Consider the following 26,296-nt stretch of genomic DNA (forward strand, 5'->3'; position numbering starts at 1 on the left):
TACCCGCCGAAACGCCGTGCATATATTGAGACTTTCAACCCCAGGTAGGCCAATTATGGATCTTCGGATCCACATTATGTCAGCAGCTATTCTCCACTGTGAACTATGTTAAAAACAAACACCACTCACGCCTCACAGACGACAGCTTACAGTCCTGCATAAAGATGAAAGTGACTTCGTACAGCCCCGATTTGCAGACGCTGTGCGCAGAGGTTCAGGAGCAGAAGTCCCGTTGTAAACATATCACGGCAGACCCGACGATGTTTGCATGAACACGCTTTTCAGCATCTCTTTATTGACCACTTTTCACACACGGTTGCTGTACGCATACAGCCGGCTGTAGCTTTGCAGCTCACAGCCTGACACATACCAACAACAGCATAGATAGCACAGACGTTAAGGCGGAGAGGCGTGATTGCAGGTGCCGCTCAGGTGCGTCTGCCTCCCCTGCAGCGGCGCTGCAGACCACGCCCCGCCACACACATTAACCAGGTAAAATACACATTTAGGCAGAATTTTGCAAATATCTATTTTTAATTTTTTAGCAGCATAGTGCTTTTTTTCCAATTATTTTTTAAAAGTCAGGTCAAGGCTCCAAAAGCCCAAAGGCGATATAACAGTTTCTGTTTGCTACATGGATCATTTTAGTTCAGCTGGGTGTCTTTCCTTTTGTTATATTTCTTTAAGAGTTCAAAATGTGTTAATTACATAAATAAAATGTAATTTTCTCTGTAGCACTTTATGGATTTCATAAGCAACACACCAAAGCATAAACGTAAAAAACAATAAATACAGTGTTATCTTCATTTTAGATGTCAAAAAGTATTTGCGGCTCCCAGTGTTTTCTTTTGTGTGGAAACCGGCTCCAAATGGCTCTTTCAGTGTTAAAGGTTGCTGAGCCCTGGGTTAAACCTTTCAATACATTACTTTGAACCTGAGGCCCACTTCCACATGAGGGAGTCAGTGCTCATATTTAGTGAGGGTAGATACTGGTGTCATGGTCTGGGTGAGTCCTGAAGCTTTCTGTGTGGTTGGCATCTCAGGAAGCTCTCTCAGAAGAATGGCCTCAGAACTATGTACAACTATAGGACTCGATATACCTTTTAATGTAATTTCCTACAATGAGACCAAACCCTTTAGCAGGAAATGAGTAATGTACATCAACATAAAAGGCAACACAGTAAAGGGGAGCAGGTACGTAAGTCATCCCTACACCTCTTACTATGGTGCTGCTACAGCTGGTCTCTGTGCTAAGAGAAAGACCCAGTGACTGCTTATGCTTGCAATGACATGTCCTGTTTATGCAAATGTAGCGCCCCAGACTGTGTACTCCACTATAGCCGGGTACGCCCTGAGTTCTAGTTACCTTGAACTTACTTAGTTGCCCTCAGTGCAAGTTCCCCTGATTTACACACATATAACACTCAGATACACTTTTACCTTACTCTGAACTATAGATAAGAAACAGTACAACACACAATATCTTCCGTTTCAACAAAGCGGGTTTACTGAATGGATTGATAAACACCCACAAAATCATTAAAGTAAACAGTCTCTTGCAATGATAAGTTATAACAATAACAACAGTTAAACAATTACCGTAATGGGCCCCACACACTCACACACTCGCTCACACCCCAATTTCCCAAGTCCCCTCGGTGCAGGCCTGGATCGATGCTAGGGTGCGTGGGAACCCACGGTCCTAAAAAGAAAACAAAATGGTGCTCCTACCTGGAAACCTTAGTCTTTTGTCCACAATACACTCACGGCACGCCGAGAGGTCCGTCCCTTAGGTCCCTGCAGCTGCACACTTACTCCTTCCGAGCAGCAAACCTGATCGGCCCGCCTTGGCAATCAGTAGCCTCCCGCTCCGTGAAGGTCAGGTGACGCCCAGCGAAGTCCGCCTTGAGGGCTAACTCCGATTAGCCAAGTTAGCACGCCGCTAACTAAGGATATTTCGAGGCAATAGTGCAAACCAGTCCGGGCCGCACCACCTCACAGTCACGCTCTGTTACTCAGCCATCGACGTGGGATGATTTATCCTCACCGTCGATTGGGAAAAGTCTCTGCAGACGCTAGCCGCATCTCGCGCACGCTTTTCTCTCTCCTCTGCTCTCTCGTGGCTGCCTCCGCTTCTCCCCCGTCTCTCCTTCCGCTCTCTCCCTTTCAAAGTAAAAGCACCTAAACACACTTCCTTACCACTACTATCAACACAGTAAAATAAACAACAGAACTATTCAGATATATCCAACTGGAAATAAAACTTAGCCCCATAAAATATACCCGGGCTACACAAATATATCCTGGATGAACCCCGACTTATGTTATGATCCATCAAATGAAAGTGAAAGGTGGGGTCGTGGGGTCTATCGCCAGACCCAAACAAACCTCAAACAAAATAGATGATCATGCAACAAAAACTCTTATTTATAACTGAACTGGAAGCAAATAAACTATAATTAAGAAAAGGAAGGAAGTTGAGGTCATGTGTCCAAGGTTAAAATAAAAATTGCCCACTCATACCAGAAAGAAAACACTTGCTCTGTCAAAGCAAAAATACAGAATGTCACAGCAGACCAACAGCTCACAGGTTTTCCACAGTTTTTCTTCCAAAAACCTCATTAACCAAAAGTCGCTCTGGGACCGTGTGTAAAGCTCCTTGAATTAAGGTCGCCCTAAATGGTGACTCGCACACAGCATGGAGCAGTGGCTGCAGGAGCCACACATGCACTCCCACAAATGTTGTTCAGGAGTGGGAGAAACAGAGGGGAAGAGAGACAGCAGCTTCAATAGAGCCCAGAAGGTGAGTGGCTGTGACAACCTTTGGCCTCCTTTTCAAAACTCTCTGCACTTTCCTGCAGCTCCTGGGGTTTCTTTAACCTGAGTAGTGAGAAGTCCGCGAGCGGTTTGGGGGGGGGGGGGTTGGAAACGATGTGCCGGGAGTCTGCTGTTGAGTTTTGGACGAAATGCATTCTGGGATATTTAGCTGTCCCAAGTCTACACCGATGCATGCTCGATAAAACGGGCGGATCGAGAACACATCCGGGACTTTTTCGCGTTCTCGGCGTGATGCGTACTTCGAATTGGAACAGTACTTGGTCTCCGACTGATGACGTATCACGAGTACACGAGAACGCAAGTACGCACAAGTACGCATATTGATAAACGCCCACTGTGTCATTTACACACACGATCACAGTAATGGTGAGCAGCAGTCTGTGCTAACACCTCTCACCAGCTTGGCATTCACATGGATCAATATCCCCCCACACAACGTTCAGCTCCACACAGATCACACTCCTTTTGTTGGTTTTGGGGGGTTTTGGCAGGATGTGGTTCTCCAGCACATCACGCAAATCCAGTTAGTCTCTCTAAAGGTTTTCCAGCCAGCTTAGGCCGCTTTTAAATCTGTTTCTGCAGCTTTTCTGTGGTGGTATGATTGGTCACCTGGTCTCCCATCTCTGTCTTCAAATTCAGAACCTCAGTTTATGTCGTGCTTTCATTCCAGTTTCAGTTGCTTTACTGACTTCTCAGTGCAGCTTCTTTATCTCTAACCAATTCTTGTAAATTCGAGCATGTGCTGTAAAAACTCTTCCACACTCAGCCGTCACTAATGACACGTCTTTATCATTGTCATTATTTAACTTTTATGTTTTTTATGTGTACTCACCTCGCTGCTCCTCTTTCAGGTCCTGCGCTTCCTGCATCTGTTTTTGTTTTAGCTTCAATTCTGTCCTCATGGTTTTGTTGAACTGACTGATTGGCTCTGACGATTGTTGATAAAGACATGCACAGCTGTGACAGGTAACTGTCTCTAGTACCTTTAATTACATGTTTGATTGCAGCTGTCCATTACAGACATATGCAAAAATGTTTTCTATACTAGTTCTATCAGTTTAAAACACAAAAACATGGAGATGATTTCTCAGTCATCTCGTCATCTCCCTCTCGCTTCTCTCTGATATAAATCAGTCTATTTTATCTGGCTACTTTAAAACAGCCAGTATCTTCTCTGAGCTTAAAAACACACCCTCCCTGGATTATTCAGGCTAATCTCTAAACTTCCAATTATTTATAAAGTTACTGAGAAACTGTTACTTGTGGCTACTGGGGCTGGTCGAGGGATTTCCACTCAGGTTACAACAAAACCACAGAACTGAAATAACACTGCTGCATGTGCTGTAAAAACTGGCTCCTCCCACATCCGACGTAAATCTGCCAATGAAGTCGATTCTTAGTTCTGCACTCGCTGATCACAGCATTTCTATTGGCAGATTACAGAACTGTGCTTGCATCACTGGCACTGCTCTCCAACGGTTCTCATCAAACTTTTCTGAAGGACAGTTAATATTTAACTGCATCACTACACACTGTGTACTCTAATAAACATTTTACAATTACAACATTTTGAAAGCATTTCATGGTTTTGGGAAAGCTTCCAAAAAAGATTTTAATTACAAAACTGAGAAAAAAATCTTTATACAGAATGAAGAACAGCAGTAATATTGTAACATTTTCTTATTATCTGTTATTAGAAAATAATTTTGTTTGTGGAAAATAAACAACGCTCTCATGAATTTAGCAAAACACTTCATTAAAAGTCAATAAAGCAAAAGATTTTAAACCAGTAAGGAATCAAAATTATAATTCAAAAGTCAAATTCTTGGTCAGTAACGTACAACTTTTAGAACATGAGAAAGCCCAGTCTCCTTCTCTGAGTTATAAGTTGATTGAAGTGCAGGTTTGGCTCCTTTTGATTCGTGGATTTCGGGACTTTAATGTTCGAAAAACATTTTCGTCAGAATAAAAAAATCAAGAGTCATAATCAGTGATGGGAATAACGGCGTTACAAGTAACGGCGTTACTAATGGCCGTTACTATTTTTCAACAAACAGACGGTTGAAGCTGTGTTCAGCTTCAGCTGCACGGAAGTAGCTGTAAGTAATCTGGGTGCTACAGCTTTAAGCAGCTGCGCGCTCCCGCGGGCTGTAATCACGATCACTTTCTAGCACAACACCTGGAGCTAAGGGGCAAAACAATCGCATGAGTGCTGCTGTTTGACTGACGAAGAATAAGTCGTGGTAAGCCAATCACATGACCACTTAAAGACAAAGCAACAAGGTGATATATACCAGTTTATAAATTGTGCTGATAGGCCACGTAAAACCAGAGTCATGATAAACAAGATATACGCGGCATTTTTTCCTCAGTAGTTTCGTCACGTTAGCGCTAGCAAGCACTCTCTGCTATTGAGCAAAAAAAAAAAAAAAAAACAGGGGAAGTTTTAGGAGTGACAGAGAGAAAGTTTTGAGATGTGAGAGATTTGTGACGTTTAGCGTGTTTGGAGTGTGTAGTTAATGTGTTGTCTTGTGTAGTTAGTGTGTAGTGTTGGGGATAGTTTTGTGTTGTGTGTCAGAACAATGAGGCGACTGCTGTCTCCAGGTAGAAACAGGAGTGATACACCTGCTGCTGTCAGACCTGCAGGTATCAGGCTGTGATGTTCTCCTTTATAGTGGACAGACATTATTGTTTTGGAGTGGCACAAATAATTTGTGTGGCATCTTATTGAATGCAGAACAGCTGATTGTTCTGTAAATAGTTTGAAATGGTTATTTTAAAAAAAAGGGTAAAAGGTAAATGGATGCAAATAACTTTGTTGTTTGGAAAACTTGTGCATAGGATTTTAACATTAAATGCAAATATTAATTGTCAAAGTTATGAAATATGATTCATTAAACATGTTTATGGTTGTTACAGTAAAAATGTAACTTTTTCTACTCTGATTTTATGGTTTTTATCTGATTTTAGATCAATTCTGGTTATACAGTTTGTCAAAATGAAAACATGACTGTAAATTCAGACACGTGAGGTTGTGCTGAAAAGGAAGATACTAAACAAGGCAAAGCAAATATTTTTTAAAGGTAAAATGTGGAGGAAACATCAAAAGTAGTAAAAAAATGGGCAATTATACCCTGGACCCCAGAGGGTTAAACGGTTTTTTTAAAGTAACGCAATAGTTACTTTTCAAGTAATTAATTACTTTTAGAATATTGTAACTCAGTTACTAACTCAGTTACTTTTTTGAAGTAGTAACTAGTAACTATAATTGAATTACTTTTTCAAAGTAACTTGCCCAACACTGGTCATAATTAAATCCATTTGTCAATTATAACAAATAATCAATTTCCAAAGTGAGAAAGATTCACAAAATTCAATCAAACGGCTCTGCTGAGGCACAGCTGCTGTGTTAGTGCCGTTAAAACTGCCTCGTCTCCAGGAAACCAGGATAATGTTGTGCTCCTCTCCTTTGTAATCGTGGGTAACCACATAAGGTCATGCAGACAGATGCATGAGAACAAAATCATGTTGATTGTTTCTGTCATTTAAACGGTTTTCTACAGTACATCTGGTCTGACAGGTGTAGTTGGCAGTTAAAGATGGACTGTTCGGTGGGCTGTGATGAGTTGATTGGAGGAAGCAGCAGACCGACACCATCACCAACATGGCAGTGTGACACTGGTTCATCATCATTGTTGGTCCGAGGGCGGATCATTGGTGTTAACTTCCAAGCTTTTATTCAGAATCCACAGTCTGAGTGTGAGTTAGCCATGGCAGCAACCTTCTCCTCTCAGCCTCCAACACAACAGAGCATTAGCTCCAGTCTTTGTGGGGGAACAACCATTAGGTGGAGATGCTCTGAAAATTCTGCTAAACTCACACCCATCTTATTTGCTCTCTAACCAACACAGCCTAACAACAGGTAGCTGTATACCACTTGTTGGTGATGTGGTGCTTGTTGTTCTCCCGTCTGCCCAGCTTCTGCCCCCTGCTGGCCTGGAGAGACATAAGAACACATAGATCAGACTGACTGCATCGCTCCTCTCTCAGGGCTTCGTTCTGATACAAACATGTGTTCAGTACCTTACAGTAGAAATACAGGACAACGTTCTCCAACAGCAGGATCAGCGGCAGGACGAGCGCTCTGATGTTAAAGCCTGTGGGATCTGGATGATCTGTGGGATCAAACACATTCACAGTCATCACGAGTCAAACAGCTGCTATTAAACACAAACTGCAGAGAAATCTGTGAACATCACCTCCACATGGAGCTGCTTGAATCTTGTTCTCTCTTCACTGACTGAATACTGACTGTGTTTCATACGTTGGTACCACAGGTTCATCTGTGTTCTCTGTAAAGACGTCTTTTTTGACGCCCCAAGGACCTCAACAGCTACAGGCCGGTGGCTCTGACATCCCACCTGATGAAGACCCTGGAGCGGCTGGTCCTGGCTCAGCTTCGGCGCCTTGTGAGCTCATCACTGGACCCACTTCAGTTTGCCTACCAGCCTGGCATTGGAGCGGATGATGCCGTCATTCACCTCCTACATCGCTCCCTCGCTGAAATGGAGACCGCTGGGAGCACTGTGAGAATCATGTTCTTTGATTTCTCCAGTGCCTTCAACACTATTCTTCCCTCGGTTCTGAAGGACAAGCTGGAGAACTCTGGAGTGGACCATCACCTCACTACCTGGATTTTGGACTACCTCACCGACCGACCACAGTATGTGAGGACTCAGGGCTGTGTGTCGGACAGGGTCGTCTGCAGTACGGGGGCCCCACAGGGAACGGTTCTGGCTCCGTTCCTCTTCACCATCTACACTGCAGACTTCTCCCACAACTCCACCCAGTGCTTCCTGCAGAAGTTCTCTGATGACTCTGCTATAGTCGGCCTCATCACTGATGGGGACGACAAGGAGTACAGAGGACTGACTCAGGACTTTGTGGACTGGTGCCAGCTGAACTACCTCCAGATCAATGCCAGTAAAACCAAGGAGCTGGTGGTAGACTTCCGCAGGCACAAACATCCTCCACTGCAACCACTGAACATCCAAGCTATGGACATTGAGACTGTGGACAGCTACAGGTACCTTGGTGTTCATCTGAACAGCAAACTGGACTGGACTCATAACTCAGACGCCCTCTACAGGAAAGGGCAGAGCAGGCTGTACCTGCTGCGGAGACTCAGGTCGTTTGGAGTGGAGGGCCCACTCCTGAAGACCTTCTATGACTCTGTGGTGGCCTCAGCCATCTTTTATGGTGTGGTCTGCTGGGGCGGCAGCATCTCTTCTGGGGACAGGAAGAGACTGAACAGGCTGATCCGAAGGGCCAGCTCTGTTCTAGGATGCCCTCTGGACCCAGTGGAGGTTGTGAGTGACAGGAGAATGGTGGCTAAGCTGTCATCCCTGCTGGACAACATCTCCCACCCCATGCATGAGACTGTGACAGCACTGAGCAGCTCCTTCAGTGGGAGACTGCGGCACCCACGGTGTGGGACGGAGAGATTTCGCAGGTCTTTCCTCCCCACTGCTGTCAGACTGCACAACAAAGACTTTAACTGATCAAACACACACATCCACAAATGTGCAATAACACAAATGTGCAATAATCTTTCTGGCACCGTTGTATTTTTCACTCTGTTGTATATAGCATTTGTATTCTATTTTTATCCTATTGTATATTTTATTCTATTTTATTCTACTGTATATAGTATTCTATTTTTATTCTATTCTGTACAGTTGTGTACTGTATTTATTCTTATTTTATTTTATTCTAATTGTCCTTCATAACTTTTGCACTGTCCACTTCCTGCTGTGACAAAACAAATTTCCCACGTGTGGGACTAATAAAGGTTATCTTATCTTATCTTTTTCCTGCCTGTCTGATCTGCTGTGTTGGTCCTCCTGAGGCTTTTATTGTGGAGTTTATCTGGACCTGAACCTCTGCTCTGAGGACAAACCCCTTTAAACTCATCTGAGAATAATCTGTGAACTGTGCAGCTGGTAAAGTGCTTCTAACAGAATCGGGAGATGACACACGGCGCACCTGCCGAACTAACAGCAGGATTATAACTGTGTTTTTATTTAGATGAATGCGCATTTAAAACTGTGGATTTATGAACCACACACACAGTTTCATTCTCATAATAGGACCTGTTTTTTATTTTAATTTTAATTTAATGGGTTAAGAAATGTTTGACATTTGGTCATTTCTTGGTAATGAGGATACTGAACTGTGATCATCTCGAAAGGAAAAATATAGATTTTCAAGTACTTGAACATCACGCCCATCAAGAAGCTAGATGGGCCGTCTTGGATGCTGACATGGAGTATAATTTGATATATAATGATTAGAATGACATAATTTGAAATTTGCTGTCAGTATCTGTGGAGCGTCTTTATTGAGCTCTCAGAGAACCAGACTTACAGTGGTAACCAAACACGCTGTGCCCTGTTCTTCATCGTTTCTGCTGCTGTTTACTCACTTTTTATAAGTTTGGTTTTATACAACATGTGTGAGCCTCTGCTTCAGCTCACCTGAGACAGACACAGACAGCCGACGGCTTTCAGAGGAGAAGTTATGGGAGAAAACGTAGACGTGATAAACACAGCTGTAGTTTCCTTGGTGGTCGGGCTTTGTGACAGGAAACAGGAAGTGTGAAGAATGATTGACAGCTGGCTGGATGTAGTTGTACGATGTGTTGCAGGAGGTGAAGGTGAGCTGGAAGAAGCCTCCTGGGTACTGTGGCTGAGTGGAGCAGCTGATGCTGAAGCTGGAGCCCCTAAACACCTGAAGCCCCTGCTGCTGGGCCTGGGAGACCCCGTCCATGGAGGAGGACACAGAGATGATTGGCTGAACGAGCAGGTCTGTGAACACACAGAGACAATGAAAGGTGAGCTCACATCTACCTTCTGTTTAACAAAAAGGCCTCGGAAGAGGAAGTGATTCTTCTTGTCAGGTGAGGATCAACAACCTGTGGACGTTTTGAAGTTTGCAGAAACCTTCAACAGAAACGTAGCACCTTCTGTTACTGTGACGGGGAAGGAACAAAATCACTGGCATAGATTATTTGATAGATGATTACCTGAGCAGGTGACATCAAGGGTGGAGACGGATATAAAGGATGTTGCACACTCCCTCAGAGCAGCTCCAGACTGAACACAGTCCGGTCTGATCTCCCACGTGGATCTGTCTGAGGACTCCTCTCTCTCTCCTACATAAACTGCAGAGCCACAGTCCAGATGTTCACAGACAACAGCTGCTTCCTTCAGGGTCCAGTCATACCCATCCACTGGTCTCCATTCTCCCAGGTGTTTCACCTCCAGTGTACCTCCACAGCGACTGGCTCCTCCCACCAACTTGACATCAACAAGCGCTGTATAGAAAGCAGAGAGTCATCAGTGAGAGAACAAAGTGAGTTTGAACCAAAGCTGCAGCTCCTCTTCTACCTGAGCAGGTGAGTCCAGCAGCTTTGCCAGGTGAGCAGCTGCTTCTAGCTGAGCCTGAGCTTCTACAGTCCAGGAGAGCAGACTCATGGCCTCCACATTCGAACTCTCTGCTCCACACTGGAGCCTCCACTTCTCCATAGAGCGCCCCCTGGAGGAGCGAAGGAGGCCCACAGCCAAGCTCCCTACAGACCACCTCTGCATCCTGCAAGTCAAAGTCATCTTCACACACTGAGGACCATCTCTGGTTAGACTTCACCTGCAGTCTGCCTGAACACAGACTGGAACCATTCAGCAGCCTGACAGAGTCTGCAGAGATCAGAGAAATCAAACCCAGAGATCAGAGACAGCACACACACAAGACAAAGATCAATCAGTGATGAATAGTAAGATGTTCTGGCTTTGCGGAGGGCTTTCTTATAAAGCAACAAACTATTTCTCCAGGCTAAATGATGATCCTCTAAATTTGTGACACGCCATTTCCTCTCCAGCTTACGAGTTATCTGCTTTAGGCTACGTGTTTGAGAATTATACCACGGAGTCAGGTACTTCTGATTTGAGGCCTTAGTTTTCACAGGAGCTACAGTATCCAGAGTCGTACGTAGTGAGGAGGTAAAATTATTAACAAGATGATCGACCTCTGTTGGAGTAGCGTTCAGATAGCTGCTCTGCTCTGTGTTGGTACAGGGCATTGAAGATGATAACAGTGGGTGGATTATATTCTTAAACTTAGTTACAGCGCTTTCACCACCTGGGTCTGGGTGCAGTTTCCCCCCTCTAGGGGCAAGGGTACCTAGACCCGGTTCTTAGAGTACGCTTGGGGAGTGTGATTGTGTGTACAGCGTCTCTTTATGTCTGTCTGTACGTTGGTTGAGTGTGGAGTAATTGCATATGAGAGCATGAGGGTGGGAATGGATGTTTGTATCTGTGTGTGCCTGTATGTCTGTGTCTATATGTCAGGTTGGGTATCAGACGCCACCTCTCTGGGGACATCTCAGGTCCTCCAAGGTTTGGAGGCCTATCTCCCCCCACCACTTCCCCTGCCGGTGGCAGACGCCCTCAGACATCGATGCGTTGGTGGTTCTTTGTGTCCGGGGGTGGGCGCCCAGGTACACACCAGCTCACTCCTTGGCGGCTGCTTATCAGGGCCTGGAGCCTGGGGCTCGCTCAGGCCACTTCGGAGGTGGGGTGCCCTCGGCCTCTCGGCCCGGGGCTCGGTCACTCAGGCACGGCTGGCTGCCGGCGGAGCTCATGGGCACGTCACTGCAACCCCCCCTGGCTTCTGCTCGGCGGCTGCTGAGTGACCCCTCATCTGGGACTCTCCTCAGCTCTTTCTGGGACAGTGGCGCGGCTGCCCCTCTGTTGGTCTTCCTTGGACTCTTGTGTTCTGAGGGCCTCTGGATGTCTGGAGTTTTGATCTCCTCCATACCTGCTTCATGCCCTGGAGGACGGGGCTATGGCCCCCCACACCCTCTAGCAGATCATTACATGAAGGAACCTTTTAAAAAAATCAAGCGCGTCCATGCTCACAGGTGTACACACAGGTGATCACACACACAAACTACACCCTTTTTGGCTCCTACCTCAAAGCACACTGTGCGCTGTCAATCTTACGTGCTGCACAATAATGTTTAACATTTAGTATTTACTGCCATATTCCCATATATCATTGTGATGTTGTTTATTCTGTTACTCTCGTTTTCTTCTGCTTGTTTTCTTTTTTCTTTCTCAACAGGTGATCCAGGTGGTCAATATGTATTTTTTATTTGCTTATTTTGTTGGTTTTTGTTTTTTGCCCTTTATCCCCGTCCCTCTTCCCAGCTGTTTTTCTTTCCCTCCTTCCTTCTCCCCTTTCTTTCCCCCGGTAAAGTCTGTCCCGCATACAACAAGTGAAAATAAAATAAACAATAAAAGGTGAATCAAATAGACCATTACGGCAAGGCCGGGATGGTCCATTTGGTAAAGTAAATCCGTTGGGCATCTTTCTTCGCCTTTAGACAATAATTCTGATGGCAAAAGATCCAAACGGGACAGGCAAAAAAAAAAAAAAAAAAAAAAAGTTACAGCGCTTTCAGAAAGACATCTACTGTGATAAAGTCGACTCTCCACTGCTGTGTAATCAATTATTGTAAATGTAAATGTTATCAGGAAATGATCAGACAGCAGAGGGTTTTCAGGAAACACTGTTAAATGTTCAGTTTCTATGCCATATGTTAAAACAAGATCTAGAGTGTGATTAAAGTGGTGGGTGGGTTCTTTTACATTTTGAGAGAAGCCAATTGAGTCTAATAACAGATTAAATGTAATGTTGAGGCTGTCATTTTTAGCATCTACATGGATGTTAAAATCACCCACAATAATTATTTTATCAGAGCTGAGCACTAAATCAGATAAAAAGTCTGAATCAGAGAGAAACTCTGTGTAAGGCCCAGGTGGACGATAGATGATAACAAGTAAGACTGGTTTCTGAGTTTTACAGCTGGGGTGGACAAGGCTAAGCATCACGCTTTCAAATGAATTAAAAGTCTGTCTTGGTCTTTGGTTGATTAACAGGCTGGTGTGAAAAATTGCTGCCACATCACCCCCTCGGCCTGTGCTTCGAGGTTTCTGATGCCATACCATAATTTATTTATATAGCACTTTAAAAACAACACATGACTGACCAAAGTGCTGTACAGCAGCAATATAAAAAGTACAATAATAATAATACAATAAATAAATAAACAAATAACAATAAAATAACAGTGTCAGTTACCCACTGAGTCAAAGGCCAGCAAATAAAAATGAGTTTTTAACTTGGATTTAAAAACCACCCCTGGTGTAGACTGCCTAATGTGAAGAGCAAGATTGTTCCAAAGCTTCGGAGCCACAATAGAGGACGCTCGGTCTCCTCTAAGTTCCAGCTGTGATTTAGGGACTGAGCGCAACAGCCGACCGGAGTGAACGAAGGGGGACAGGGCTTCAGCAGATCGGACAAATATACAGGTGAAAGGTAAAAACCAGTAGAAGGATTTTAAAATAGATCTTAAATTCAATTGGAAGCCAGTGTAAGGAGGCCAGAACTGGAGTAATACTGTCATGGTCCTGGGTCGGTGACCCAGCGCTTTAAGTTTATTATTATCATTCTTCTAGTTTATTCTGATTTTGTATTTGTTCTTAGGGTTTGAGTTGTGTTTCTATCATCCCTACCTGTGTCTCTCCTCTGTGTTCTGTTCGTGTCCCCAGTTGGTTGTGTAAAACAGTCTGTGAGTTTCCTGTTTTACTTTGTAGGTTTGTGTCTCGTTATGTCCATCAGTTCCAGCTGTGTCCCCGCCTGTCTGCCATTTCCTAATTACCTGGTGTGTGTATTTATACTGCGTGTCTGCCTGTGTTCCTCGTCTCGTCGTCTGTGTTCATTCCCTATGTTTCTCTACGTCTCTCTGGTCAGCCGTCCTGATCTGCCATCTCTGAGTTTCTCCCGCTGACCTTATGTTCCAGGTTTGTTTGTTAGTTTCACCCAGTTTAGGTTTATGTTCAGTCCTGCTCTCACTTCTGTTATTTTCACTGTAAATAAACCTCCACTCGCATCTCCACCACCGTCTGCATCTTGGGTCCTCATTTATTCATCACACGACTGCTGCCTCAGTCGTGACAAATACGCTCAATTTTTCTTTTACCAGTTAAAAACCATGCCGCAGCAGTTGCAGGCATGACAGAGTGCCCTGGCCACCACCTATTAAAAGGGAGTTGCATTAATCCAAGCATGAGGTTATAAAAGCATTGATGACAGTTTCCAAGTCACGCCTGGAAAGAAAAGGCTTAACCATCGACAGACGCCTGAGGTGACAGAATGAAGATTTGAATGATAGAATGAAGTGGCTGATACATTTAAATACTCTCCTGCCTAAATTGCTCTGAAAGAGAAACGTTTTTTCTGCTGCAGTAAATTTGGTCCTTTATTTGACATGCATGAAACAAAAGAGTGAGAACACATCTGGCTGAAGTAAGACATGCATTTTGTAGTCCAGCGTCTGGACCTTGTGGTCAGGGACATTCAGGAGTCGAGTGTCAGTGCGGTCAGATTCTCTGCACCCCAGTCTTCTATTTTCCTAACTCCTTATCAACTTTCCTACACACTTTTCATTCACTTCATGTTATTTTCTCTTGTGGATAAGAAAAAGTCATTAAGAAAAGGAAATGGTGTACTCCATGTCTACTGTACCCAGCTCTGATTAAGTCATTGATGATGTCACTGAACCTTACCAGAGCAGGTGAGATCCAAGATGGAGGAAGTGAGAGCTGATGTTGCACACTCCCTCAGAGCAGCTCCAGACTGAACACAGTCTGGTCTGATCTCCCACATGGATCTGTCTGAGGACTCCTCTCTCTCTCCTACATAAACAGCAGAGCCACAGTCCAGATGTTCACAGACAACAGCTGCTTCCTTCAGGGTCCAATCAGAGCCAATCACTCGTCTCCATTCTCCCAGGTGTTTCACCTCCAGTGTACCTCCACAGCGACTGGCTCCTCCCACCAACCTGACAGGCTCTAACAGAAAGCAGAGAGTCATCAGTGAGAGAACAAAGTGAGTTTGAACCAAAGCTGCAGCTCCTCTTCTACCTGAGCAGGTGAGTCCAGCAGCGTTGCCAGGTGAGCAGCTGCTTCTAGCTGAGCCTGAGCTTCTACAGTCCAGGAGAGCAGACTCATGGCCTCCACATTGGAACTCTCTGCTCCACACTGGAGCCTCCACTTCTCCATAGAGCGCCCCCTGGAGGAGCGAAGGAGGCCCACAGCCAAGCTCCCTACAGACCACCTCTGCATCCTGCAAGTCAAAGTCATCTTCACACACTGAGGACCATCTCTGGTTAGACTTCACCTGCAGTCTGCCTGAACACAGACTGGAACCATTCAGCAGCCTGACAGAGTCTGCAGAGATCAGAGAAATCAAACCCAGAGATCAGAGACAGCAGACACACAAGACAAAGATGGCAGCAAACAACTATTCACTCATTCAGACTCACAACATACAAAAGTCATACAACATACAAACATACAAAGGTCCAACAATGAATCCAAAGCACAGACACACAAAGGGAACAGACACACAAAGGGAACAGACACACAGCTGAACTGGGATAAAAGTGCACAAACATGAAGAAGAAACTAAAGAGTGATGACAAAAACAGGAGCAGTTATCAAACAGAACTTTTACTGGACTCTAGTCTTTGGCTGCTTCTCGTCATGCTATAGGGTCTCATTGCTTCCTTCACTTGCATCCTTTCCTCCCAATGAGGATGTGACAGAGATGTGAGGACAGAGGAGCTGAAGCTTCCACATTAGAAATCCTCCTTTCAGAGCTTCAGTGTAAAGAGACGTCAGTTAGTTATGATGTGCTGCACAGCTGGATCAGCTGTCAGACCGACTACCAACGTCTCACAACGTCTTCTCTGATAGGCTGATGAAATCCAACAGACCTTTATTCATTTACAGAAGTGACCTGACTGACAGAGCTGATTATTAGCAGCATTATTACTGTCGTTGTTTTTAATCATTATTTGATCCAACCACTTACCCTTGCCAGAGTCGCTCCGGAATAAGATCAGTATCTGCAGAAATTCAAAACACTCCTACCCTACCCTAGTGTGGATGAATTTTCTATGTTAGTGGACAAGGCTAAGCTGGCCCAACACACTAAGGTTAAAGAAAGAAAACTTCGGAAACTTCCGAGTCGATGCCTAGGCCATACAGACAGCAACAGGAAGAGAGTCAGGAAAAATAGGTGAAAACTTATCAGACAGTAACCTCACAGAATCTTAAAAAGATGTTGCTAGGACACAATTTTGCTCTTTCTCCACAACAGCTGCCCATAGTGGACCTCATCACAGCCACAGAAACAGCAATACAGATTAATAAATTAACACAACTTGAAGATGAGCAAATCAGGATGAAGGGTTGAGCCACCTTCTCGGTGCTAAAGTCCCTCCGTCTAAGCTCACAGTACAAGAAAAGAAGGCCGTCACATCCCTGAGCAAAGACCATAACATCACCATACTACCAGCTGACAATGGGAGGTGCACTGTTGCTCTCAAGACAACGGATTATCACATGGAAATTAAAACACTCCTCAGTGACAACAACGCCTATGGAGCCTGAAGACGAGACCCCACAAGCAGCTACAAAAGAAAGTTTTCAGTTGCCTCCAAAAACTTGAAAGGATTGACCGCCCTACATACCACCATCTGTACCCAGGGGATGCCATACCCTGTATTTACAGACTTCCTAAGATCCACAAAGGTGTCCCACTCAGACCCATTGTTAGCAGCTCAAACTCAGCCACCTACAACATCTCTAAACACCTTGCCACCATCCTAGCTCCCCTGGTGGGGAACACCGCTCCATCCCATCAAAAAGTCCACCAACTTCACCAACAAGGTCCAGAAACGTACACTTGACCCAGATCATACCATGGTGTCCTTTCAAGTGGTCTCTGTCTTCACTTGCATTCCTACAACAGAGGCAGTGGACACTGTCAGAAAACAACTACAAGAAAACCCCTGCTTAGAAAACACCGCGATCAGACCTGCACACTGTTAGACCTCTGCCTTACCTCCACATATTTTAAACACAACGAGGGTTTCTACAGACACGAACAGAAAGGCTCTTGGCTCTTTTAAAGGGAGAGTCCCCAGCCACTGGTACAGATATATTGATGACCTCTGGGTCAAAATCAAAACCCAAGAAGTGGAGTCCTTCACTGCTCACACCAACACTGTGGATAAAAACATAAAGTTCACCAGGAAAGACACAAAGGATAACCTTTTGCCATTCCTGGATTGTGCAGTGCGCATTGGGGAGAATGGAAACCTCAACACTGAAGTTTACTGGAAGCCCCCACATACGGACCAGTGCCTCCTCTTCGACTCCCATCACCCTCTGGAACACAAACTTGGAGTAATCAGGACCCTACACCACCGGGCAGAACATGTTCCCTCTAAGCCTGAAGGGAAAAAGAAGGAACACACACGTAAAGGAAGCATGTGGTTATCCTAACTGGGCGTTCATAAAGTCAGCAAAGATGCAGAGAAGAGAAGGTGAGACACCAAGAGGGAGGATCAGGAGGACAAACAGAACAACATCATCATCCCTCATGTATCAGGTTTATCAGAGAAACTCAGGAGAGTTTTTCCACCATGACCTCCCAGTGTCCTTTGGACCCAGCCACACAGAGCTCAGACCTCTACACTGGAGACACCAAACAGCCCCTTCACCTTGACAGGACAAGACTCAGCTGTTCATCTGCATCTAAAGGTCAAAGGTCACTCTTTCAAGGGTGCCAATGTTCACATTCTGGACAGAGAAGACAGATGGTTTGAAAGAGGAGTAAAAGAAGCACATATGTCCAATGTCAACGACCACCTTTGAACAGAGGGCGGGGCTTACATCCCTTTGAGATCCTTCCCAGACGCCGTAACGCCCACTCACATCTTTTGTCAGTTGATCTCAGTAACATGACAGAGTGAGGCAAGCTCTCACAATAGTTTCACTTGAAAACTCTGCTGATAATGGCCTACACCCAGTCGCTTTTCTTTTCAAGCTCCTTAGACTACCATGATGACTGAGAACCTACACAGACACTCTCTAAAACACTTCGATACTGGATACACCTGTGTTTCCTCGTCCCCTCCAGGTAAATTTAAGTAAGTTGATGATCCTTCATGATAGAGGAGAGGGAACGATTTCCAGGTGACAGGAGAGGAGAGGATGTGAGGAAGCAGAAGTTGGTGTAATGAAAAGGATGCTGTTGGTACCCTACCCACCTCTGATGTCACTGGTGGTGTCCCTGATGGGCTTACCTGAACAGATGAGATCCAGGATGTGAGTCGGACCAAGCTTAAAGGGACTGATTTTGTCACTATGATATAATAGTGCACACTCCCTCAGAGCAGCTCCAGACTGAACACAGTCAGGTTTGATCTCCCACACAGATCTCTTTGAGGACTTTCTCTCTCCTACAGAAACTGCAGAGCCACAGTCCAGATGTTCACAGACAACAGCTGCTTCCTTCAGGGTCCAGTCATACCCATCCACTGGTCTCCATTCTCCAAGGTTCACCTCCAGTGTACCTCCACAGCGACTGGCTCCTCCCACCAACCTGACAGGCTCTAGCAGAAAGCAGAGAGTCATCAGTGAGAGAACAAAGTGAGTTTGAACCAAAGCTGCAGCTCCTCTTCTACCTGAGCAGGTGAGTCCAACAGCTTTGCCAGGTGAGCAGCTGCTTCTAGCTGAGCCTGAGCTTCTACAGTCCAGGAGAGCAGACTCATGGCCTCCACACTGGAACTCTCTGCTCCACACTGGAGCCTCCACTTCTCCATAGAGCGCCCCCTGGAGGAGCGAAGGAGGCCCACAGCCAAGCTCCCTACAGACCACCTCTGCATCCTGCAGGTCAAAGTCATCTTCACACACTGAGGACCATCTCTGGTTAGACTTCACCTGCAGTCTGCCTGAACACAGACTGGAACCATTCAGCAGCCTGACAGAGTCTGCAGAGATCAGAGAAATCAAACAGAGAGATCAGAGACAGCAGACACACAAGACAAAGATGGCAGCAAACAACTATTCACTCATTCAGACTCACAACTCCAACATGAGTTCATCATTTACAACAGAACAGAAAGAAATTGTGTAAAAATTGTGTAATCCTTTACTGTCAACGTGTGATGGTGTGTTCACAGCCCTGTAGGTTACCTGAACACAAAAGGCAAAATGTTCAGGAAGCAACTGTCTGCTTTACTGATGATGGGAACAACAGAAGAGTCCTCAGAAAGTGTTTTGAGTGGGAGAAACGTTTTGTCACTCATCCAAGTGACTTCTTCAGTAGTTGAAGAATTCCTAACATTTCTTCGACTGAAGCTGCTTTGTCCAGATGAACAGAATCAACTTTTTGGATTTTCTTACCTGGATGATTGAGCATTAAGACAAATAGTAGAGTTGCACAGCACATTCTGTAGCCCCATAGTTTGTGTGATGAAGAAGAATGAGTCTATTTGTTTCTGTGTAAACTACTGCGAAGTGAATGAGGTGTACCAGTTTGATGCATATCCCATGCCTGGACCGGTTGAACAACCAAGGGCTACTGGCAGATTCATTTCAGCTTGTTTGCAGCCCCAGCAACTTTTCAGTGCCTCATGGACGGGGTGTTGTGTCTGCATGCTGCATATGCTGGATGATACAGCTGTGAGGTTTGGGTGGTGCAGTGGGTTTAGTGTCAGGGGAAGGAATCTAATTATGCCTCTCCTTTGCTTCCTGAGTGGGCATTACTCTACAAAGCAGAAATTCACCAAGTGCACAGATCCTTAAAGCTTCAATCACACTGGAGTGAAAATAGGACAGCAATCTCTTTCTGACCAGGAAAAACTGGTGAGTGCACAGACTGCAGAAAGCAGCCGGTTTCCCAGAACAAGAGTGTGCAGCACCCTCACAGTATTCAATCTGGGACAGATTGGGAAGAGGCCTGCAAAAATTTCTGTCTACGTTGGAAATTCATATTGATTCCCAACAGGTCAGCCTGCACCTATCAGCCCAAATAATCTTCTCCATCAAATAAATAGACAAATGCGACTTACTAAGGTTTGTGGCCTGCCAGGGAAATCTATTAGGCCAGCATGAAAACACTGAAAAGTTGCACCTGATATGCATGAGAGCTGTTGCCAGGACTGTAGCTAACAGATTGCAGCCCATTTGATTCAAGATTCAAGATGCTTTGTTGTCATATTCACAGACTTCTGTGCGTAGCTCTCTCTGAGTAGAACACACAGAGAAAGAGGGAAAAAAGTTTTCATCAGACTGTGACAGATGTGAGATACTGTCTCAGACCAGTCCTCATCTTCACAGATACTATGTCAGAGCGAGGGAGATTGCATGTTTATGTCCAATGTCTCGAACTAGACTCTGATGACTCCTCTTAGGGAACCTTTTGGGAACAGAGTCTCAGCTGGGCCAGACCTCCAGTGTGGAGTAGCTGAGATCTCACAGATGACTTTAATCCATTTTTGCTTGGATTTCTTTTTCTATTTTATGACGTGAGACAGAAAAAGATCTTAGATGACAATAAAGAGACCTGAGTAAAACGCTGGCTCAGGAAGGAGCTGAAGAAGGAGAGCTTTAAGGATGGTTGGTGGTTGGTCCAGAGGACTCCTGAAGCTCTGCTCTGGTCACTGAGCCAGTCTGCTGCTGTTCAAACTCGTGTCTGTTAAACTGTGAGGATTTCACTGAAGGCCTTACCTGAACAGATGATATCCAGACTCGAGGACGAGTTCTGTGATTTTGCACACTTCTTCATATCAGGTTCAGACTGAACACAGTTAGGACTGATTTTCCACACAGCTGTGTCGGAGGTCTTCTTTCTCTCTCGTACAGAAGCAGCAGAGCCACAGTCCAGATGTTCACAGACAACAGCTGCTTTCTTCAGGGTCCACAGAGAGCCAATGACTGGTCTCCATTCTCCCAGGTGTTTCACCTCCAGTGTACCTGCACAGCGACTGGCTCCTCCCACCAACCTGACCTCATCAGGCTCTGAACAGAAAGCAGAGAGTCATCGGTAAAGAAGTAAAACTCCTTCTGATTAAAGTCAAACTGATTCTATCGTTCCTTATTTCTCTGTGATTTCTCTGTTTACCTGTTGAACTTTGTCCTCCTTCAGTCGTGACTCCTGGTGATAAAATCAGAGAATCATCACTATGAAGTAGGACGTTTGTAACACACTGACACAGATACCTGCACCAATGAGACTTTTAATTCAATAAATTCACACCAGGTGACTGACGCAGGGAAAACTCACAGACAGGAAAAACAGACTTTCCAACAAAAAACTAAAGAAGACTAAGGCACAGCTGAAACTAACCATGGGAGACAAGACAGAGGAAGCAAAACTAAGAATCTGACCTATTGTCAGATCCCTTCAGTGCGGCCTCAGAGGACGCCACCATCTACCTGCTCCGTCGTGGACATGCCCATCTGGATCTGTCATGGTACCTGGTCAGCGTTTTCAGTTTCGTGTGAATTTGTTGTCTTTCCTTTGCATTAATAAGATGATTTTAGTTTTAGCTTTGTTTGGTTTAGTCTTTAGTTTGTCTGTATTTCCAGTTTATGGTGTCTTGTTTGATATTAGGTCCCTTTCATGTCTTTGTCTCGTCTCTGTGTCTGGTCCTCAGCGTTTCCCCGTTTCCTGCACCACTGAAAAACACAGGAAATCACACCTGCCTGCCTACTTTAGTTTTTGTTAGTTACTGTGACCACAGCATTTCCTCTGTTAATAATAAAGTATTCTGATTCTATTGAAGGGGTATCTAAAACCTAACCTCTAGAGATGAGCTGAAGACTTTTGAGGACGTAGTCATGGCAGCTATAATGGTAGATAATGACACCATGATTGTGCCCATGAGAGAAACCATGGGCACCATTCACACTGCAGGGCATCAACCTCTGGCATCAACAAGGCATTTTCTCCCAGAGACGGACTGCTGCTCAGGATATTTACTCTTCTTTGGACAGTTCTCTGTAAACCTTAGAACCAGTACGTGGGAAATCCCAGCAAGTCAGCAGTTTCTGAAAGACTCCTTCAAGTCACTTAAATCACCGTTCTTCTCCATTCTGCTCAGTTTAAACTTCAGCAGGTCGTCATCGTGTCTGCTGCCATGTGACTGACAGCCACAAGCAGCTGAACAAAACAATCTTTTTTTAAAAAGCAGCAGTGATCTCACTTTAAACAAAACAAGAAACCTCAAAGCTGTTCAGCAAACCAAAGAGCTGGAGTCAGCAGAGGGCGCTGTCTCATCATTCAGCCCTGACACACAGCAGCCCACAGCCACGTGCTGACTCTGACATGATGAGCCTCAGTTTCAAACTGTGAGCTGTCACTGCTGAACTACAGAGCGCATCACCTCCTGCTCACTTCCAGCCAATCAGGCTCTCGGTCAGCACTAACAGTGAGGGCTGCTGCACACACATCATCACTGAGTAAAACCATCAGATGGATTCTCTCGTTTTCAACATGTTCTTCCATAAATCAGAATCAGAATCATCTTTATAATAACAAACTGGACTGGTCCACAAACACAAATGACCTTTACAAAAAGGGTCTGAGTCGTCTCCACCTGCTACGGTGGCTGAGATCCTTCGGGGTGAACAGGACACTCCTAAGGACATTTTACAACACTGTGGTGGCGTCTGCTATTTTCTGTGCTGTGGTCTGCTGGAGTGGCAGAGAGGGACGGGGGGAAACTCAAACTGGTCAGGAGGGCCAGCTCTGTCCTGGACCGTCCGCTGAAGTCCATCGAGCAGGTTGGGGAGGAGAGGATGTTGTCAAAGCTAACATCCATCATGGACAACACCTCCCACCCCCTGCATGAGACTGTACGAGCACTGAGCAGCTCGTTCAGCAGTGGACTTTTACACCCACAGTGTAGGAAGGAGCGCTACCACAGGCCATTCTTACAGCAGCTGTCAGACTCTATGATGCAGCTTAACATGCTTTTGGTCATCTTACTCACCAGCCTGTTTGTTTACAGTACAGTTTATACAAATCTCTGTACAATTTTCTCAATTTTTCTATACATATTCTGTACATTGTTACCTGTATATACCTGTATATACAAACTTTGGTTGCTTATGTTTATAGGACCACCCTGTGTCTTCCTTTTATATTTTATTTTCCCGTGCTGTAAGAGCTCTGTAACCGAGATTTCTCATCCGTGGGATAATAAAGGTTTATTCTATTCATTCTATTCTGTTTAATTGGCCAAGTTCATGCACACAATGCTCTCTTCCACAGCATGTCTTTTATCCTCCCTGAGCCTGGTTCTGTCGGAGGTTTCTTCCTGTTAAAAGGGAGTTTTTCCTTCCCACTGTCGCCAAAGTGCTTGCTCATAGGGGGTCATATGATTGTTGGGTTTTTCTCTGTATGGATTATTGTAGGGTCTACTGTACAATATAAAGCACATTGAGGGGACTGCTGTTGTGATTTGGTGCTGTATAAATAAAATTGAATTAAAAACACAATAAAGAGGATTTGATCAGAGCATTGTTAAAGGGAACGACCAGAAACTGGTTTTCAGTGTAAGCAGAGGTGCAGTCCTGCTGCAACACACCAGAGCATGGCCCAGGGGAGGAAGCTGTTTGTGAGGTAGCTTCATCAGTTTGAATTCAGTTGTCATTTTCATGCAAGAAAGTAAAAAAGTCAAAACAAGCGATCAAAGCTGCCATCATGATGTCTGGGGCCATATTTAGTAACAGCTGGTGTAAAAACCTGCTGTAGAGGTTTAGCAGCCCACAGCCACGTGCTGACCTCTAACAGCTATGAATACAAATAAATGTTGTGACCCTGCACACACTGAGATCAGAAGCAGAGAAAGAGCTCAGTACAGACGTTAGCTCTAACGCCACGCTGAAGCAGGTACGACACACTGAAAAGAACTGTGATGAGCTCAGGTGAAACTGGAGGACACGATGGGAATGAAATGATAACAGAAAGATGCTGATGTGTGAATGTTGGTATTTCTGGCTGCAGATGAAATGACGACGTGACTGTAACCAGATGAAAAGCTGCTTCTGACTGTCGGAGTGCAGCTTTTCCCTTCCTTCCTTTGATTCTGATTCTGATCTGTGAGTGTCAGGTGATGTTGATGTGTGAGCCAATCACAGCTGTGAATCCTACCTGAGCTCCACAGCAGGAGCAGCAGCAGCAGGTGATCCATGTCCGGGTCGACGTCTCTCTGCTCTGACCGTCACATGTGCTGTGCTCAGCGTATATCTGCAACAGCAAGAGGCGGGGCTTCCCTCCTCTCTGTCTCTGTCTTACTAACAGATGTGATCGCATCTGGAACTGGTACAAGCTGGTTTTAATCTGGTTCTGGTTCCTGCTGGGACTGGGACTTTGATCTGCATTTCTAGAAGTTTATGAGTTAAACTTCAGTTTGATTGAAATCAGCACTGAACAGCTCCTTCAGTGGCAGCCTGCGACACCCTTGATGTGGGACGGAGAGACTCCGCAGGTCTTCCTGCTGCTGTCAGACTCCACAACAAAGACTTCACAGCTGGCCAAACACACACATCCACACATGTGCAATAACACTAAGTGCAATTCTCTTTTTCTGACAATGTTGTATTTTATTCTGTTGTCTTATCCTATTCCAGTGTTTTTCTTAATTTTTGCTACTGTAACTTAGGCCAGATGGTGGAATCAAACCCACAACCTTTTTGCTAGCAGGCAACAGTGCTAACCACTGCCTCAACGTTCTGCCACAAAAGTCCCGACTGTCCTACGGTGGATACCTCGTCATACGGGAGCGACCCAACGTGTGGGCCCACAAAGCCGACAGAGGCCTTCTGGCAAACATGGTTTCTGGCCCATATGGGGCTCAGTAACCCACACCAGTGAGTGCACCTGGGCCCAGCACTTCCCTACCTGGTTGATCCTGTCAGAACCATATGTCTGCCTTTCCTGACACAACCCCTATATTGGCTTCCCTTCATTGGCTCCCTGTTAAATCCAGAATTGAAATAATAGACCTCCACAGTAATATTAATAATATTATTACAATTCCATACTCTGTCATATTCATTGATTAGATTTATAGTATATATAACAGACAGACACAAACACATGTGAATATTAGATCATCATCATCCTGCGGTCACGGTCCCCAGCTCTGGTATTAAAGTATAGTTTTCTGGCCCCATCTTATCTTAATGACCTTGTAGTACCATATCACCCTATTAGAGCACTTCGCTCTCACACTGCAGGCCTACTTGTTGTTCCTAGAGTATTTAAAAGTAGAATGGGAGGCAGAGCCTTCAGTTTTCAGGCCCCTCTTCTGTGGAACCAGCTTCCAGTTTGGATTCAGGAGACAGACACTATCTCTACTTTTAAGATTAGGCTTCAAACTTTCCTTTTTGCTAAAGCATATAGTTAGGGCTGGACCAGGTGACCCTGAATCCTCCCTTAGTTATGCTGCAATAGACGTAGGCTGCTGGGGGACTCCCATGATGCACTGGGTGTTTCTTCTTCACTCACTAATCATTACTTATTATTAATCTCTGGCTCTCTTCCACAGCGTGTCTTTGTCCTGCCTTCCTCTCCTCACCCCTGGTTCTGCTGCACTGTTTGTACTTCAGGTCATTTCTTCAACTGAACTTTCAATCATGAGACGTTAAAATCTCAAATATATTGTTTCTGGCTGCACAGCTGACGTCATCATGTTTTATTTCTGAACATATGATTTTCGACACTCCACACACAGCGTTGAGTATTTACACTCTGCTTTAGTGAAATCATCACGTTTCAAGCATGAAGCTAAAATGAGTTCAGACTAGAATAAAACCAGCAGCCTGTCTCAGGCCAGGTTATGATCACTTTGTATTTTGGAGCACTCGTTTGCACTCGGCTGAGTCCAAATCTACATTTATAAGAAATGATCAAATTCTTGTGAATTTGATGCAATCAGCATCAGTTTGCATGACAGCCAGGATGGAGCTGTTCTTATCAGAGTCACGTGCTCAGCTTCCTCTCTTCTTTCCTGCTGTACGTGATAACATCAGACCGCTGTGAGCTGTGGCTGCAGCTCATCAGTGAATTTATTTATAAGGTGTTACTTAGTATGTTATTTATTTATAAACATGGAATAAAATGGTTTATTCTGATAATAAGCACATATATAACATGTTTACTGTCAGCATTTTGACCCCTCAGACTGAAGGCATGTTGTTGTCATTTCGTGTGTTCACCTCGTCTCTGCTCTTTCAGATCCGGCACTTCCTGCTCCGGTGTCTAACTGTTCCCTGTTAGTGTATTTATTCTGTTTCAGGTCTCTGATGTTTTCCCTCATATATTATTATTATTACTGCAGAGCTTCTGCCTTCTCTCACTCCTCTCTAACATAAATCAGTCTATTTCATTGGCTACCTACCAGACTACTTTAAAACAGCCAATATTTTCTCAGCTTGAGCCCCGCTGTTTTAGATCATTCAGGCCAATCTCT

At 44.9% G+C, this 26,296-nt stretch overlaps 1 protein-coding gene across 1 annotated transcript; it reads right to left on the reverse strand.

Moving 5' to 3' along the window:
- Positions 1-6,750: 6,750 nt before the first annotated feature.
- On the reverse strand, positions 6,751-24,013 carry LOC134640730 (scavenger receptor cysteine-rich type 1 protein M130-like). Its single transcript, XM_063492631.1, has 11 exons — positions 23,974-24,013; positions 20,544-20,834; positions 18,497-18,802; positions 18,116-18,424; positions 14,883-15,188; positions 14,526-14,810; positions 10,287-10,592; positions 9,923-10,213; positions 9,375-9,704; positions 6,922-7,013; positions 6,751-6,834 (listed from the first exon to the last, which is right to left on the reverse strand). Exons 1-11 carry the CDS (start codon positions 24,011-24,013, stop codon positions 6,751-6,753), a joined length of 2,640 nt encoding a protein of 879 aa, XP_063348701.1.
- Between the last annotated feature and the right edge of the window lie 2,283 nt (positions 24,014-26,296).

This window comes from Pelmatolapia mariae, linkage group LG14, assembly GCF_036321145.2.
Source record: "Pelmatolapia mariae isolate MD_Pm_ZW linkage group LG14, Pm_UMD_F_2, whole genome shotgun sequence".
Lineage (NCBI taxonomy): Eukaryota > Metazoa > Chordata > Actinopteri > Cichliformes > Cichlidae > Pelmatolapia > Pelmatolapia mariae.

Excerpts from the sequence above, each read along its gene's own strand:
- LOC134640730 (XM_063492631.1), bottom strand. The coding sequence starts at position 24,013 with ATGGATCACCTGCTGCTGCTGCTCCTGCTGTGGAGCTCAG. Across the intron at positions 7,014-9,374 it reads GCTGTCTGTGTCTGTCTCAG|ATCATCCAGATCCCACAGGC; the intron begins GTGAGCTGAAGC and ends TTGATCCCACAG. Across the intron at positions 6,835-6,921 it reads TCCTGTATTTCTACTGTAAG|GCCAGCAGGGGGCAGAAGCT; the intron begins GTACTGAACACA and ends ATGTCTCTCCAG.